General features: G+C 45.5%; 1 protein-coding gene across 1 annotated transcript in view; it reads right to left on the reverse strand.

The window, feature by feature from the left end:
• LOC142559415 (uncharacterized) overlaps positions 1 to 18,993 on the reverse strand; it is a 227,025-nt gene that overhangs the window by 115,921 nt on the left and 92,111 nt on the right. Inside the window, exon 2 of the mRNA XM_075671013.1 lies at positions 9,374 to 9,434. Within this exon, the coding sequence (XP_075527128.1) occupies positions 9,374 to 9,434 (61 nt within the window). The remainder of the gene's footprint in view (positions 1 to 9,373; positions 9,435 to 18,993) is intronic.

Consider the following 18,993-nt stretch of genomic DNA (forward strand, 5'->3'; position numbering starts at 1 on the left):
GGGTTAAGCGAGAGCGGGCGGAAAGTAAACATGTCTGCACTAGTGAACAGTAAGAGGCGATTGGAAGATTGGTAGGGAAAAGACAAAAACCGGAGACGTGCAAAAGCAAAGTTCACAATAGGGAGTCGGCAAATTTGGATGTGGGAGTTCATCGTGTCTTTTTTTTCTTTTACCCTAGGTAAGACTAGGCAGTATAATAGCAAGAGCTCGCTGGCGCAACGCACCACCCCGTTCCCATCCATCCCTCCATCCGTTCATCCGTCCATCCAGCCGTCCATCGGTCTGTCCGTCCGTCCGTCCGTCCATCCATCCATCCATCCATCCATCCATCCATCCATCCATCCATCCATCCATTCCATCCGTCCGTCCGTCCGTCCATCCATCCAGCCGCACCTAGGCTGCACCTAGAATATTTTGGAAGCACATACACTTATTGGGCAGGACGCCTAGAACAATAGAGCAACATATTCTGGACGACGATGGAAACAAACTGGAAGGGGACACGGCAATAGATTGTATCCTAAAAATAGCAGCCGCATCTTTCCAAGGCAATCACTAGGTTTTACTTGAAGAAAGAAAGAACATGAAAGAGAACTAGATAGAACAGGAGCCGGGGCTGACAGATTTCAACTGGAAGAAAGCCGCAGGCGGAATTCCGTAGCACACAGCCACAGGGCTGGACGAGGTTCCCGGTAGGCTGAATAATGAACTAGGTCCAAAAAGGATGGAAGCTCTGTTGAAAGCAGCAGAAAAATTTTCAAAGATAGGCGAATACGAGACAGTTGGCGGAAAAGTAAAATGAATTGAATATATTAAGGCAAGGGGTAGAAATATAGCACTCACTCACATAGACCGTTAACAATTACATCGGTAATATACAGGTTAGCAATGCAGGCAATTAAAGCTGCAAGCATGGGCACAAAATAACGGCATTTTGGGAGAACTTCCGAATGGCTTCTGATAAATAGGAGTTTGGATGATAACTATTTGTCCTTACTTAGTCTACTGAAATATCCAGAGTAGAAACGAGACCAGTATATGTGGCCTTTTTCGACATTACAGGAGCGTATGACAATGTAGACCGCAAAGTTTTATGGGATATTCTGGAAGGTGTCACGGCTTGTCACCTGTTCGCCGTCGGCGCGAAGTCGTCGATGGGGTATACAAGCCGGTTGTTCGTTCTGTAATCAAGCGAGCACAGCGAAGGAATCAGAGTCGGGAGAAAGAGAGAAAAAAAGTATTTATCGACTGACAGTGACACAAAGATTAAAAGAAACAAAAAACACAAGAGCACTAACACACATGCATTTCGCCTAGAATGATGATGAATACAAAAGAAATGCAACGAACAGTTAACAGTAAATGTAGAAATTAACACTACACAAAACACACTTAACGGTGATCAACTAAACAGAGTTCAAAAGAAAGCAAATGATGGCATACGCATGACAGGGCAGCAGCAGCAAGTCCATAAAGCTTGAAATCGATGGCAGAGCTTTCCCCAACAACGCTGGCAAGCCGATATCGTTGCGGTGGATGCAATTGCTGGGCTGGGTTTTCCCGCAGTCTAGGTCTCACATCGTCATTCGAGTAGGGGAACTACTTGAGGGGAACTACCGTTAGCTTCTTTGCAGACATTGGTTTGTCGTCTCTTACGCCAACTAGTAACTCGCAGTTCAGATGCGGCAAGGCGGCCCTGAAGATACCGGACTGCACTAGCTCCTTGACGCTTTTCAGCAGTTTGTAGGCTCAGTTTCTAGACTCTAGACTGCGTAGCTCGGTCTCAAACCTTCGTTTAAATAACTTCTCCTTCCCCTAGTTCCCTATGGTGGGGAACGGCGGCAGATATTGGTGACGATCCAATCAAGTTCATCCCATTGAATCCCGGCTCCTCCGAAGGGCTTGTCCACGCCCCCTTTAATTAGGGGCGAGGGAACGGGTGATACCTCACTCAAATGATAATGCGCAATAAAAAACGGCACGGACGTGAGAGGACGACACACCAACCGCAAAGCGCAAGCGCAGATGGTGATACGTCTCTGCATTTAGAGGTAGCGCACTCGTATTGCACCACGCACGCACACCTTTGAGTTTGTGGTGGTGGGTCTCTATTGTTCACAAACCTAGTAGAAACGAAGGCAGTCAGCCATACGGCGCTGTCGGCGCACCTACACTGACAGCAATTCGTGGACACGGGATTGCACAGAGGCACCACATACACTGTGGACACATGTTTGCACAGACACACCGCATACTTCGGAGTATTCGAACCGTCGCCTTCTGAGTAAGCGTCTCAATGCACGTACTGGGCAGAGAATACACAGGGGTTCCTACGAAAAGCTGTCGCAGCGTCATGGTCGCGCAGACGACAAAAAGACAATAATCCCTAAACCTGCTTTCGACCCTTTTCGGCCGCTTGCCCGAGTGGTCGGCAATAACCATCTTGCTCTGGTCGGGTCCTAGTATTACGACCTTTTGGCGCCTGTTATCGGTGCTTCGCCGAATCAAATAATGCCGCACCGTGACAAAGGGGAAGGCTTGGGCGACGGTTTTATACATCTTTTAAGAGAGATTTACCTAGAAAATACCGTTTGCGTTGGATGGGAAGGGATAAGAAGTGAGGATAAATTTGTAATACACAAGGGACTGAGGCAGGGGTGCCCGTTATCCCCACTGCTGTTTATGATGCGCATGGTGAGGATGGAAAGGGTGCTAGAAGGAAGTAATATCGGGTTTAATCTCTCATACGAACAGGCGGGCAAAGTGGTAGAGCAGAAGCTTCAATGTTTGCTTTATGCGGACGACATGGCGTTGCTAGCAAACAAGCGTTTGAAAATGAAAAACAGAGGGGATCGCGAAGTGCCAGACAAAAATAAAAAAGAACTTATTGGTTATGCCGTATGCACATGTCATTTCACACAGATTGAAAAAGGTTGCCGCAAGAAACGACGTCAGATTGGTTTGTTCTGAGCCTTGTAAGCTTGCAAAACTTTGCATGAGGGTCTCGCAGCACAGTTCGCGAAAGAGTGTGTACAGTACCAAGCATGTCGTGAAGCGCCACACGTGCGACACATGTGTAGTGTACAGTATTACTTTGAAATATGGTAGAGATTACATAGGACAAACCGGTCGCTGTATGAATGATCGAATGCATGAGCATGCGAGTCTAATACACCCAGGCACAGGAGGTAATCTTCCGCTGCATTGTAAGGAGTGCGGGCACTGTGTCATCTTCAGTGACGTTTCATTCTTGGGAGCGGCTATGACTCAGCAGGAAAGAGTTGATTCAAGCCTATCGCATCTATAAACTTGGCCCCGAGAAGTGTGTAAGCGCGCCATCTGTCTTCCTCACCCCAAAATAGGTTTTATTTTTCGATAAGTGTAGACGTGTGTAGATAAGGTGTTGACCGTATATTTGTTATGTTGTGCCTTGCGCATGTTCACTACGGAGTTGGGGGACGTCGGTTTGATGAATGAAGTTCAGTTGTTAGTTCAGCCACCTTCTTGTGGCTTTGTCTATGTTTGCTTCTCGATTTCTTCTATTTTCAATTTTGCGGGCAGTCTCCTAGCATAACCATGTACCAGCTAGCCCAACAAGCTACTCTCATGAAGCTGTGCATGGCGATCTGGGCTGGACAAGTTTTTGAAGTGACGGAAGCTCACAGTAAAATTGATTATTAAGAGCGAATGAGGAATATGGAAGAAAGTAAATGGGCTGGGTGAATGTTCAGGTATTTGTACAGGAAAAACATTCATTCGCAGTGAACGAAAAGAACTAGGAAGCTTACCAGCAAGTATGCCGCCTGTAGGATATGCAACATAGCAACAAAGAACGTAAAGCGGAATGTCAGACAGGCTCAAATAATCTCATGGGTGGTGGCAATGAAAATAAACCTGCCATGAGTAACTACTTAAGAGGAAATAACAAAATCAGCAAAGAAACAGTTTGTAATAACTCAAAGGGAAGCTCATTGCTTTCCGAAGCGATATCAGGATGCCTTAGAACACGCGCTTATAAAGCGAGAGATAGCAAGCAGGAAGAAGAAGCATGTGCTTGATGCGGTACAGCCAGGGAAACGATAGGGCATATTGTATTAGACTGTGAACATATCTGCCCAGCGTCGATTTAGGAATCACTGGCATCCTTGAATCCCTTGGATTCAGGCAGAGCAGTGGGAAAGTTATGTCCGATGTAGGGATTAATAAGGGGTGATTGGAATATTGGTAGAAAAAAAGTAGCGAAAAAACAAAAAACGGAGGCTTGAAAAAAATAAGTTCACGAAATGGCTTCAGAAAGTTTGGTTAGGCGAATTCCTTGTGGGTTTTCCTTGCTTGTCTTCTTTTGTAACATAGGCAGGACATTAGGCAAAATAATAAAAGCTAATCAAATAATAAAATAAGCCGCCGCTGCCGCTGCTTGCTGCTTGCTGCTTGCTGCTGCTTGCTGCTGCTTGCTTGCTGCTGCTGCTTGCTTGCTTGCTGCTGCTTGCTTGCTTGCTTGCTTACTTGCTTGCTGCTGCTGCTGCTTGCTTGCTTGCTTGCTGCTGCTGCTGCTTGCTTGCTTGCTGCTTGCTGCTTGCTTGCTTGCTGCTTGCTTGCTTGCTTGCTTGCTTGCTGCTGCTGCTTGCTGCTGCTGCTGCTTGCTGCTTGCTTGCTTGCTTGCTTGCTTGCTGCTGCTTGCTTGCTTGCTTGCTTGCTGCTTGCTTGCTTGCTTGCTGCTGCTTGCTGCTGCTTGCTGCTTGCTTGCTGCTGCTTGCTGCTGCTTGCTGCTTGCTTGCTGCTGCTTGCTGCTTGCTTGCTTGCTTGCTTGCTGCTGCTTGCTGCTGCTTGCTGCTTGCTTGCTTGCTGCTGCTTGCTGCTTGCTTGCTTGCTGCTGCTTGCTGCTTGCTTGCTTGCTGCTGCTTGCTGCTTGCTTGCTGGCTGCTGCTTGCTGCTTGCTTGCTTGCTTGCTGCTGCTTGCTACTGCTTGCTTGCTTACTTGCTTTGCTTTGCTTGCTTTGCTTGCTTTGCTTGCTTTGCTTTGCTTTGCTTTGCTTGCTTGCTTGCTTGCTTGCTTGCTGCTTGCCGCCGCCGCCGCCGCTGCTGCCGCTGCTGCCGCTGCTGCTGCCGCTGCCGCCGCCGTCGTCGCCGTCGTACGTCGTCGTCGTCTCGGATGCCTAGGGGGTGGTTCAGCGCGTGTATATGGATAGAAGACGCTTGGCAGAGAGAAAAGGCGGCTCGAGGAACTCGTTTGGCCCTTTGTACCACATCGAATGTGCACAGGGCTCTCTGAAGCTCTTTGGGCGTCGCCAGTTTAGCCTCTTGACAGCAGTAATTATTCGTGACCTCCGCGAAACCATTGCAATAATCGCCGCGCTTACCTCTCTATTGTCACATCCTAGTAGTAGACGAGAAACCTGGTGTACAGCACGGAGAATAGCACTTTATAGGAACCGACAACGCGACGTCGTTGTCGTCTCTCTTTTCTACCCACGCGCTACTTCAGCGTTGTTTTCATTGCTTGGCACATCGAACGCGAAATCACTTTCGTCCGTCAAAACCCTTGTTCACCGGTAGTCGCAGCCTGCTAGTCCTGACGACCAAGCTTGAGCCCTTGCAGGATCGCGCAGGAACGCGTCTACCTACTTTCGTCATGGCCACTGCACTTCCATTGCAGGTGACGCTCCAGAGTCCTCTAGATTCCTCAAAGACCATATATAAGTACGTACTACTTACGTACGTACTACTATCTACTTACTTCAACTAGAAGTATGTATGTATTTATATGGAGTCATTGTGGAATAAAGATTATTGACAAGTCTGCGCCTGTACTTGTGTGCTCTCTCTCTCTCTGATCGTTTGTCTGCGCAGTTATAAAACAGTTTGGCAATATGCACCAACTCCACGAAAAGAAGTTCTAAGTTACACAAGTATGTTGCCATTGGGATTTAAGGTGTCTACTGTTACAGGTATGAATAACGAATTATCCAGGTATTTTTGTGAATTTTCTGAACATTATAAGAGTTTTGAAGAATGCTAACGTGCACTTCGTTTCGTCGTTGTTTTGTCAGAGGGCCTCCGAAAACGTTCCTGTGGCTGTAACCCAGTACAGTAGCCCCAAAGGAAAGAGTTAAAGGAAGGGTCAAATTCAACCCTTGCTTTCGTAAGGGTTCTTCAAAAAATCTTTTACGTTGAACAATGAAACGGCGGCATGGCAAGAAGAAGTGTTCCAGAGGTTCACTCTCTTTGCATAAAGGGCACAAGAGCGATATAGCCATACCAGACTTGCGGAGGTAAAAGTTCAGTGGGGGAACTCGGCACCGCAGTCTTGTAATTGTTACTTCAATTTTTGTAGGGGAGCACCACTTGTTGTTCCAAGGAAAACTGAGATGCGGGAATCAGGTTTTAATGAATCTGGTAATTTGGGTGTTGTTAGTGAACAGACAGAAAAGCAATCATTTCAAATTATGGCTGATGCCAGAGATAGTGGTAATTTCCGTAAAGCAATAGTTCCGCCTGAAAGACAGGCGTGAAGTGAATTCAGGGAGGATACAAAGATACAACTGTCAAAGACCTTTCAAAACCCTCAACTACAACCTTCAACTTTTAAAATCCCACAACCTTCACGAAGTGCGAAGGGTGTGGGTTCGGTTCCCACCTGCGGCAAGTTGTTTATTTATCTACTTTAATTTCAAATAATTTATGGTTGCTTTATTTGATTTATTAAGCACGGGTAATTTCCCCTATGTTGTCCTTGGTGTCAGAGTTTGTTGGCGTCTTATGATATGACTAATAAAAATCGGGCCCCTCGGTTTCGTAACCTAACTTCCAAAGATAGTCATACAGCATTCGGCATTGGCTCGACCTCTGGTAAAAAAAAATAATTGAAAGGATCGTCTAATGTGAAATCACATCAATAAATGCAAGGAAATAAGGAAAGCGAAATGCGAAGTACGGCTAACAGTTGCTAAGTGCATTAGGTACGTCAGATTTCCAACAATAGTGCTGGAAACTATACTTTTGAAGGCATCAGTGCGACACTTGGTTTAACTGATCTTCCATTTGTGGTCGCATCTTCTTGGTACAAAATGTGGTGGTAGCAAATATATTATAGAGTTAATGGTAGTTTGATTGAAGTAAATCTGGTTGAGAAGTTGTAGCTGCAAACGGCGCTTTTCCAGTGAGTCCAGTTCAACTCCTGCTTGATGCAGATACTATGGACATTAAAACAATATGTGTTTGTGACAAATCGGGCTGCATGATTGTGAATACGCTCCAACATAGCACAATGGGTTCCGACTTGAGGGTCCCAGACTGCAGAGGCGTACTCCGTAATAGGTCTGATGTTTGTAAAATATAAAATTTCCTTGACCTTCTGAGGAGCATCTCTGAAATTCTTCTTTAAGTAGTTCGACATTGCATAATGCTACTGTTGTGTCTAGCACCTGCAATGTATTTCACATTGTTTATACTTCAATTATACTTGTATAAGTAAATGTTAGCCTTTAAAGTTGAAGAAAAGTGCCACAGAATTACAAAGAATGTTGTTAGGCTTGATATCAAGGCATAACAGCCACCGTTTCCCCATTCACTCTTGGATTGGAGGAAATTTTGAATATCAACAATCAGCCAAGCGAACGGAGTCTTTGTGCGTGAATCTATGACGTCATAAGCAGGACATACTGTAGGGGACCTCGAAAATCCCAGGAGAGAGGACGTCATGTATTACGCAATATTTGCTGCACCACGGTGCATACCAGAATTATATTTGACTCCCATGCTCATGGCGGCCTTATCTTAAGATGAAGGTAGCTGTAAGAGCTTGTTGGTAGCTCATTTTCTGATATGTTGAAGCGCAGGCACAATATCACGGTAAAATCACGCAAATGAAAGACAACAGAAGTAGCAAACGTTTCTTTTTTTTTTGCCTTCTTGGAAAAGAGTCACAGTGCCCCTTGAAGAAGTCGCCGTCCACCAATGGCTCAAATATTTTACTTTCAACAGCTTCAAGGGGGAGACGCTTTGGTAATAAATGACCCTCGCAAATATACTAGTGGGAAAATGCTTGGAAAGCCTTTAATAGAATGCGGTTCCTGGCATGCCAGAGGTGTGGCTTGATGCTAGTACATTTAAGTGAGGAATCAAACTCTAACAAGCAGACTAACAACCTGACTAACGTAAGTATATGTTTGCCCGTGATCATCGTTTATTCAGCTGTCCATGGACAAACTTTCTTGACAGGAGCAGTCCGTGTTTCTTACTTTTGCAAGAGGTGCGCTAAAAAGCAACTACTGAGTGGGAGAGAGAGGGGGAAATAATAACTGAATGACAGGTAAGATAACTAGGACATAGCCTGATTAGATAGTGTGCACTTGGGATGAGGGGAAGGTGAGAAAAAGATTAGCAAAACAAAATCCAATGTTGATGTCGGTGGCGCATTGACTACGTCAGGTACAGAAAAACGGGAGCACACGTCTGTGTGTGCGTGCCTCCCCATTCTGCTAGTAACAGCGCAAAATGTAGACAAGAGACGAGACAAGAAGACACCACAAGCGCTGTTTCATACGTGCGCAGAACGACATGGTCCTCGCTCGGCAGACAGCGTTGACAATGAGGACGATGGGTGCTGGGAAGTAGAGAGTGAAACATTGAAAAGGGCCCGAGGTACTAGAAATGTATTTCGCTAGAATAGCAGCTTGGGCTTGTTGGTTTTCCATCCTGCTAGACAAGAGACGAGACACGAAGACACCACAAGCGCTGCACATCTCTAGTACCTCGGGCCCTTTTCAATGTTTCACTCTCGACTTCCCAGCACTCATTGCCCTCATTGTCAACGTTGTCTGCCGAGCGAGAACCATGTCGTTCTGCGCACGTATACTACATTTTGCGCTGTTACTAGCAGGATGGAAAACCAAAAAGCCCAAGCTGCTATTCTAGTGAAATACATTTCTGGTACCTCGGGCCCTTTTCAATGTTTCACTCTCAACTTCCCAGCACTCATTGCCCTCATTGTCAACGCTGTCTGCCGAGCGAGAACCATGTCCTTCTGCGCACGTATGAAACAGTGCTTGTGGTGTCTTCTTGTCTCGTCTCTTGTCTACATTTTGCGCTTTTACTAGCAGGATGGAAAACCAACAAGTCCAAGCTCCTTATCTAGTGCCTCACCATTGTTTTACAGCCCCAATTGTAGATATTTATTCATCACCTTGCCCAAGAACACCTCACCTTGCCCAAGTTCACATCGCAGATTCAGGTCTTCTGTTATGGAAGGTTTGACGAAATTGCCTTTTCGATTGACAGAGCGTGAGCTTAAGACCTAAAATTCGCACACGTTGAACGGAAGTTCTTATTTCTTTCATTGGTGCCTCAATATAAAAGAGAAGTGTGGTCATACCGTGTCCAAGGTGGCGCACCCTTTCCCGGTGTGCTCCCAGCAGATCCTTGACAGATTAACCCTGCGATAGAAACAAATGTGCGGCGTTCATCAATGTTTCACTAAAAGTGAATAATTAAGACTGTTGGCAAGCTGCAACCAAGGGTAAAATTATAGTACAAGACAATCGACATGACGAAACATGATGGAGATACTGTTCTTTTACATTTTTTTACCGTGAACAACAAACAGTCTCCTAGTCGCGACCACTGTGTCAAAACAACCAATATTCCGCGGATATAAGTCAAACGAACCACAAACTTATCGGGAGCATATAAAAGCGGTTTAAAACGAGAAAAAGCTCTGCATGTCGGTAGGGCGCAAGTGTTAACTCTTGGATGCGTAACTATAACGGTCCATTTGAAGGCTGTCCATACCCGTACATACTAAGGTAATTTGTAGCTAGATATTCCTGGGTGTTATCATCAAGGCACTGGCACAGAGTGAAATAGCGCAGTTTAGCCTCTGTCTGGCTCTACTTTTCTGAATATTTGGGCGCTGTAAACACCATCTAACTTCCGTTAGGACAAATTCCTGGTGCAGGGAGGCTGGTGTGAAAAACAGAGATGTTGTTTGCGTCGTCCTTCTAGCTGTTTTTCACCCTGTTTCTTGCACACCGCCTCTGTATACATACTTCAAAAGTAGTCATCAAGTGAAACTTTAAAGACAAGCAGCGCCCTGTCTTTTTAAAGGTCGAAGATGGCTTGGTTTTAGTACGGCGAGTCCATCCTAAAACGTGGCTCCTATTTGCCTGCCGTATCCTAAGCACCTTCACGAAAATCGTCTCTAAAGAGAAAGTCCAAATGAATGAGAGATAGCTATCAAGAGCATCCCGACATTCATAGAAGCTACGGTCCGATTTTATTTCCGCGCGGACGAGGATATTTAACAAGAGAAGAAAGTGTCTCGGGAAACAACAACTTGGACTGATGCTGAACCCGCACATGACCATGGTGCAATTTCTACGAGAGACTACGGCGAATCAGGGGAGTCAGAAATGCTTAATAGAAAATATAACCCCTTAATACTCACACAAGATTGCCATGTCTATCCAGAAAGCTGATCGTCACTCTACCGGTGACTATCAGATTTATTTTCGGCAAGATGTTTGACAAGAACACCTTGCCGGCGTCGCAAAATCAGGTTACCTCAAATGCTCACGTTGTCCAAGGAGAGGTGCAATACAAAGTGCCAAACTGCAGAACTTCAACGCAACCCACCGCCAATGCGAACCAACCGCGAGTGGCCCCTTAGCCTGTGGCCGCGCGCAACTTACCAAGGAAGACGCCACCTGCACACTCTTTAAAACTGCATTGAAGCAGGCCATGTCTGCCAGCGATTCCGGCACTTCAAGACGGCACTTAAGGGCTTCGCCGTCAACGTGCCTTGCCCACGACAAGAGAAACGGCAGCGAGAATTCACCCGAATACACATACCAGTAGCTCAGTACTCCCTTCGGTGGCTGTCACGGTCACCGTCGTCAAGGCGAACAGGCGAGTCATCGAGGTCAGACTTCTCGCTACAGCAGTGGCCATATACCAGCCCAAAATGTGATCGGTCCGTTTGTCGTTGTCGCACAAAATGAGGACAGCATCCAGTAGATGTGGTAGCTGTTATTTAAAATTTCGCAATCCTTCACCGAAGATAATGTTACTTCAAAAATAGCTGCAACAACACAATCCCACACGCTGCCACCCCGACGACATTTATACCGACAGAACAAGTCCCATTGAGGTTCTGGTTTATAACTATCAAAAGAGCAATAAAAAGGCACGAATAAAGGACGAAACGAACAAGGCGCTTCGTCCGACTCAGTCCGTGTTTATAGATTTGCTTGTTGCGACCAAGCAACATCTGGGTCACAACAACCAAGGCAGTGCTAGAAGACTGCGCAAGAACAGGAAAAAGCACAGAGACATGACTCAACGACTCTTTCCTATCCTGTCACGTCTTCTGGCGCTGATTTTCTGACACAATGGGCCCTATAACGTAAAACTCTTCCAATTTGTTTTTATTCCAATCTCCTGACGTCAAATTTGCGTAACCACCGACGCAAGCACCGGGCGGTCACCCTCAGGGTTGTCTGAACAGACCAATCAAGCGCTCTCCTCATTCATAGGAGGTCACTTTTGTTTGCTTGAAAAACGAATAACATTGCCTACACTGAGTGGCCTGTCTTATGTAATTGGCTGACAAGAGGCGAGGAGCACACTCAAGTGGAGAGGGATTCGATGGTACCGAGCTGCTGCACTGAAAGTCGATAACTGGAAGAAGGTGGTGGGCCCACATGAAATTTGAGGGTGGGCCAACTTAAGTCTCGTAGTTCGCCAAGTTGAAATTTGGGTGTAGGCCAGCATACGTTAGGGCGCGGGCCAATCTAAATTTCGGGTGGGCCAGCATAAAATTTTGGGGTGGTACAACTTGAAATTTTTGGGGTTAGCCAACTTGGAATTTGGAGAACTTTGGAAGTGGGCCAAGTTGAAGTTTGAGCGTGGGCCAAGTCAAATTTGGTAGTGGGTCATGTTGAAATTTGGGGGTGGGCCTACTTAAATTTGGGGGTAGGCTTATGTAGACTTTGACAACTCCAGTAGAGTTTCTGCGTACTTTTTTGCAGTGTGGAGCCCTGGCTCTCCACTACCCCCATTGCATGAATAAACCTCACCTGATTCGCAGCGCTTTAGGAGAGAAATGCACTCAAGTGTAACTTTAGCATAGGTAAATAAACGTAATTTTGTTAGTTATTATTCAGGCATAGTTATTTCTGTAATGGCGACGCTTGCTTAGTTACTTAATTGATTAACTTTAGTTAAGTTTATAACGAGGATGTTTTCATCTGTATCAGCAATTAAGCTTACATAATTAGGTACAACTAATATCAATGTACTCCTAATTCTCGATTATGCTCTGTTGATTGAACTTTAGTAAATTTTGATTGGTCTAATAATTTAACGTAAATTGATTTTAATTAGCCTCCGTATTTCTAGTTATCATCAATTATTCGCTGTTACAGCAAACAAATTTTTTCGCAACTAATCGTATCAGCCTTTATTAAGCTTACTTACACTTATACCTCCCAGTACTAACTATGTATAGTCAAAATCATAAATCTCGTCAGTCATACGCAGTCCCAAAGCATTCTCATATACAACTCCGTAGGGCCTCATATACACCTATGCATGCACTGCATCGTGTCACGCTTTACAGACAGAAAAACGGACGGACGGACGAATGGACGGACGGACAAAGTTCCGAGGGGAAAACTCCTAGAATGCTTATGCACTAATATAGGTACGCCAGGAGTACCTAATACCTACCGGGCGTATTTTGGCGCTTCCACGTTTCGATTGCGTTTGCGTATCCAACCTGGTTTGCTAGCAGCAGGCGTTGCGCTGCAGGCTCCGCTCCTTGCGCAACAGTCATGCGAGGAAGGGGGAGGGAGGTTCCAGCTAACTCTAGCAGGCGTTTGCCTATCGGCCATGCCTGGTTATTCTGGCCGACAACAGATGATGCCACAAGCATACGAGCTTCTCCTTACTGCCACTTGCTGGCGCTCTAAGCAGCCTCAGCCTACCTCAGCCTCAGCTCTAAGCAGCCTAAGCAAGTATGCGGCCTGTAGGGTGGGCAACACAGCGACAAAGAACGTCAAGCGGAAAGTCAGAGAGGCCGAAATAATCTCATGGGTGGCGGCAATGGAAAATAAACCTGCCATGAGTAACTACTTAGGAGGAAAAAACGAAATTCATCATAACTCAAAGGGAAGCTCATTATTTTTCGAAGCGAGATCGGGATACCTTAGCACACGCACCTATAAAGCGAGATATAAGAAGAAATAAGAAGCATGTGCTTGCTGCAGTAAAGTTAGGGAAACTATGGAGCATAATTTATTAGAATGTGAAGACGTCTACCCAGCGGTCGATTTAGGCACCACTGGCCTCCTTGAAGCCATCGGGTTCAGCGAGGGCAGTGGAAAAGTAAACATGTCCGCAATAGGGATTAGTAAGAGGCGATTGGAGGATTGGTGGAATAAAAGTAGGGAAACGACAAAAGACGGAGACGTACAAAAGAACAGTTCACAATAGGGTATCAGAAAATTTCGTTGCGGGAGTTCATAGTGTTTTTGTTCTTTTTTTATGGTTTAACCTAGGTAGGACATTTTGCAGTATAATAGCTTGAGCTTAATTGCGCAACCCACTGCCCCGGTCCAAAGGGGACGCTCATAACATCTATCCATCCAGGAGAGGAGGGGCCACGCACTCGCGTGTTCTCTTTCGTAAAGCACCACCCGGTACTCGACATGGTCATACTATTTTAGATCAAATGTGAGTATTATTCCTGAGAAATTATGTCTAGGGACCTGCGACAATGCATGACAATCAATACAGTAAGTAAACAAAAAAGGGTTTCTTTTCCCCGTCACTCTCATTAAGACTGTTATTTTGTAGTTAATTTTAGTGTGCCAATCTACACACCATGTGTGCAGTGTGGCTAAAGATGTGTTTAAGGATTCTTGATAATTCCGTAAGGTGGAAGCTTGGGCGAGTTGGTGATTCAGTATCGATATGTTTACCTACTGGTAGATGACTCGTTAATGTTTTTAGAGTTGCGACTTCGTATCTCAAGAGATCGCTTGTGCTGGATGTACAAGCCCAGAGTGAACAAGCCACTTTTGTTTCATCTGTCGGCCAATTCTAAGCTGGTTAAGCGGGCCATTGTAAATCTTTGCTTCTCAAAATGCCCTAAACAAGTCTTGCTTCCATTCTTTAACGCGCAGTATCCAAGCGCAAGCCTCCCGCCTAACATATTCTTGGTACCCCGAGCTTTTGTTAGTTTCAGTCGCCGGAAAGATATTAAAGAAAATCAAGCTGGGGAGACAAAGCACAAGCTCACAGCGATGCCAGAGACAATCAGCCAGTTGCGGAACTGCCGTTATTTGCACAAGATTTCGCACAGCTTGAAGAAGGTAGGCAGTAAAGTAGGTGTTAAAATTCTTTTTCTGCCCCGGAAAAATTATCAGTGCTCTGTAGTCGTGTGAATGCTCATGTCACACGACGAAAAATTTGCAATGCTAACCATTGGAAGTGGTTTGTAGCATGCGCCCCGGGTGTGGATTACATGATTCCCTTGATTTGCGGAAAGAAATACGTTGGTTAAACAGGCAGATGTTTAAATTAGCGATCGAAGGAGCATTTTTTCAATGTTTGTACCGCTTTGCAAGGTCATAGCATACGCTGCAGAGACTGCCATAGTGACACTGAATTCGAAAACTGCGTCGTAGTTTCTAGACACCGAGTACAGCTTACACGTGAAATCATACAGGCTGACAAGATACAGCGGTTGGGCGACCTTTGCATAAGCATGTCGTCTATTGCCCTGACAAAAAACGAAATCAAGTATCTGGCTGTGATGCAATACGGGTTCATGTGTGACTTAATGCAAAAGTTTGTGTTTTCATTATTTTTCGTCACCTATATAGCTCTGATGGTTCGCAAATAAAGATCAGTCGAAGTCAGCGCCTGTGTTGTGTTCTTCCTTTAGTCCTCGTCTTTTGCGCTGTGCAAACATGTCGATATTGATCATTGGGACCGCGAATTTATTGATAAAATATGGAATCGCCCGCAAAATCTTTTATTTTTAACGCATAAGAATTCTTTGGCGAGCTCCCCAGCCCTGTCACACGAAAAGTTTATTCCCTTGTATATGCGCAGAAATGCGCGATTTGCAAAAATATGACATTTAATCCTTATGATAGTATAAATGTAGATGATTGGTAGGTTTCAAGCGATAAGGAAGAATTTAAAGCAAAATAAATCAAATAACAACAGAATCCCCGCAGAGATACATAAGGCTACTTCGAAAATGCATGGCCAAGCTTATAGTAAGGGTGCGTCAACTTGAAATTTGGGGTTGGGTGAACTTGAAATTTGGAAGTGGGCCAACTTGAAATAGGGTATGCGCCAACCTAAATTAGGAGGCAGGCCAACTTAATATTTACGCTTGAACCAACTTGAAATTTGGACATGTGCCAAATTAAATTTACAGGTCGGCCTACTTAAAATTTGAACATAGGCCAACTGAAATTTGGGAACCACTGACCACGTGTTGGTGGGCGAGTTGGTTATGCATGATTACAACGAAGGCGCCTAATAAACCAACGGACGTAGGAAGGAGACACGAGACAATCATGTAGGCGCACTAACAACTGGGCGTTTTATTTCTTGACACATGAATAAATACCTGCTGTCAAGGATCAAAACAACATGAGGAAACAGGGCCGTCATCTGCGTCGCACAAGGAAACCACAATACAGAACAACTTCTAAGTGCCGCTCCCAAGATACGCCAGTTCCTTTGTCGAAAGGGAAACTAAGGATTCACTGATGCAATCCTCCCCACGCTTTCTGATCTCAAGCGCTTCCAATATCTCCCTTGTCAGTTGATCATCAGCTCTGTTCAAAAACACAGGTTCTATCAAAATCTGGAATGCACTGGTTAGCCTTACAATGTGCACTTATGTGACCGGAGAGCTGGTTTTCCATCTTATATCGATGCTCATGCAATCTATCTTTCAGACATCTACCCGTTTGGCCCACGTATGATGAACCACACGACAAGGGAACCTCCTGTTACAAAGGAGGAGATAAACATTTAATGACAATTTTCCGCCCGATATCTGTCTTACCTGTTCTATCACAGGTGTTCGAGAGTGCCCTGAATGTTAGACTACAAACATTTTTCGGTAAATATATTGTAATTAGTGACATGCAGTACGAATTCCAAAAAATAAATCTTGTGAAGCAGCTCTTCCTAATATCAAACATAAAATAATAACAAATATTGAAAATAGAATGTACACATTAGGTTCATTTGTAGACTTAAGGAAAGCCTTTGATTCAGTATGCCACAGTTTATTAATTAGCAAATTGGAACAGTGGGATGTACGAGGTATCGTATTGGAACTTTCACGACATTGCTTAACGAATCGCTATCAGTATGTCAGTATAAATAATGATGTTTCATCTCACGCGGAAATCGCAACGGCAGTTCCGCGAGGATCAATACTTGGAACTCTTCTGTTTATAATGTATATTAACCATCTGTGTGACATCCCCGAGCCTCCTGAATTAGTTATTTATGCAGATGATACTAACATATTCTTTAAAGCTGCTACATTAACAGAGCTCGAATTAAAAGTTAACAATTACCTGAAGCAACTGTCTTGCTGGTTACAACATAATAAGCTACAAATGAATTCCTCCAAAACAAAATATATAATATTTGCTCCTAGTAATAAACCACGTAACTGCAATGCGGCTATTCCTTTTGAAGATAGGCTGATAGAGCAGGTAAAATGTCAAAAATTTCTGGGTGTGTGGTTCCAAGAGGTTTTCGCCTGGAACACGCACGTCGACAAACTTGCTATTGAACTAAGCAGAACTGTTGGTTGCTTATACAGACTCAGTACTCTGGTTCCTCCATGGTTGAAAAGTTCTTTATGCTATATACTATGCACTCTTTTATTGTAGATTAACCTACTGCATGTTATTTTGGGGAACTACTTCGAAAAAAAATTATAATAAATTGATAGTGCTACAAAAAAGAGTCTTACGTGCATTCGAGGGATATATGGCCCTTTACAAAACTTTAGAACCACAACATTTTTTATGTAACATTCTATGTTAAACGCAAACAAGGTGTATTATTACAGGTTGTTGCAATACATTTGTGGCGACGAGCAACCACGTAGACCGGTCAAGTCTCGGGCTCTCGTGGGAGAGGAAGAACCGACACCCGATCTCTTAGCGTAGCATTCTTTCTTTAATAGTCTCCTTCGGAACGACAGCCCGTGCCGGAGCGTGCCAGCCGCTCGTGCCTCGTGTAGACGCGAGCGTCTACGTCATCTCTCGTGCGACGCCGATGCTGCTGCCGCTACCGAGGGCTCCGATGAAAAGTCCACGTGACGCGGCGTGTCTTGGCGTTGGTCTTGGGTGTCACGTGAGCAGGCGGCGGCGAAGGTTGCAGCAGGGTCGCGTCGCATATTGGTGGAGCTGATGGCGCGGGTGCTTCGATGTAGGCGGATTTGAGACGTTCCAGGGCAATTGGGCAATGGACATAAGAAAGTATAATATGCATAGAATTGAACATGCTCTCAGGAACGGAGGAAGCCTAAAAACAGTGAAGAAGAAACTAGGAATTGGCATGAATGAGATGTATGCGTTAAGAGACAAAGCCAGCAATATCATTACTAATATGGATGAGATAGTTCAAGTGGCTGAGGAGTTCTATAGAGATTTATACAGTACCAGTGGCACCCACGACAATAATGGAAGATAAAATAGTGTCACGTGGTAGTGACGGTGAAGAAAGAAGCAATACGGTGGAATACAAAACTAGCTTTTATTGGGCGAACCTGTGCCCACAAAAACAGGCTACACTTGTAGCACAACGATAGCGGCGAACACGGTCGGCGATCGTCGGAAAACTGATCAGCGGGTCAAGCGCGTCGGCTTTTATAGATCAGTCGTCGAATGTTCCAGATTAACTGATGGGACCCGCGTGTCTTCCACAAAGTTCTACACCATTCGTGTCACGCGATGAAATCTGATAACACAAGGTTCGGCGACAACAGACACGCGGATAGAAGTGTCGATAACTTTCCAGAAACGTCGGATACATGCAGGCGCGTGCCTCGCTGTGGGATTACAGTTGTTAAGCGGCGAAACGTAGTTGCCCGATAAAGATAAGTACACGTGTCATTACCCCCCTCTTAAAAAGCATCGACCCGATGCTGTAAACAAACGAAAGTAACAAAGAAAAGCACCCGTAGCAAAGAAAACAACAAACTAAAGGAAGTTCATCAGCGTCCGTAAAATGGTTAAAGGCGCACCACGTGGACCACTTCAGATCGTGCTCGGCGCCGCTGTGAGTGCGAAATGCCGTCTGGCACGACCTCATAGTCTAGTGCGCCAATACGTCGGATGACCTTGTAGGGTCCGAAATAGCGTCGCAGCAGCTTCTCACTGAGTCCTCGCCGGCGTATCGGGGTCCATACCCAAACACGGTCGCCGGGCTGGTACTCGACGAAGCGTCGTCGGAGGTTGTAGTATCGGCTGTCGGTACGCTGCTGGGTCTTGATCCGTAGGCGGGCGAGCTGTCGAGCTTCTTCGGCGCGCTGGAGATAGGTAGCGACGTCAAGATTCTCCTCGTCAGTGACGTGCGGCAGCATGGCGTCGAGCGTCGTCGTCGGGTTCCTGCCGTAAACCAACTTGAATGGCGTGATCTGTGTTGTTTCTTGCACCGCCGTGTTGTAGGCGAAGGTGACATACGGCAGGACCGCGTCCCACGTCTTGTGCTCGACGTCGACGTACATTGCTAGCATGTCGGCGAGGGGCTTGTGCAGGCGCTCCGTGAGACCATTCGTCTGCGGATGGTAGGCAGTTGTCCTCCTGTGGCTCGTCTGGCTGTACTGCAGAATGGCTTGGGTGAGCTCTGCTGTAAAAGCCGTTCCTCTGTCGGTGATGAGGACTTCTGGCGCACCATGTCGCAGCAAGATGTTCTCGACGAAAGATTTCGCCACTTCGGCTG

The sequence above is a fragment of the Dermacentor variabilis genome, chromosome 10, assembly GCF_050947875.1.
Source record: "Dermacentor variabilis isolate Ectoservices chromosome 10, ASM5094787v1, whole genome shotgun sequence".
Lineage (NCBI taxonomy): Eukaryota > Metazoa > Arthropoda > Arachnida > Ixodida > Ixodidae > Dermacentor > Dermacentor variabilis.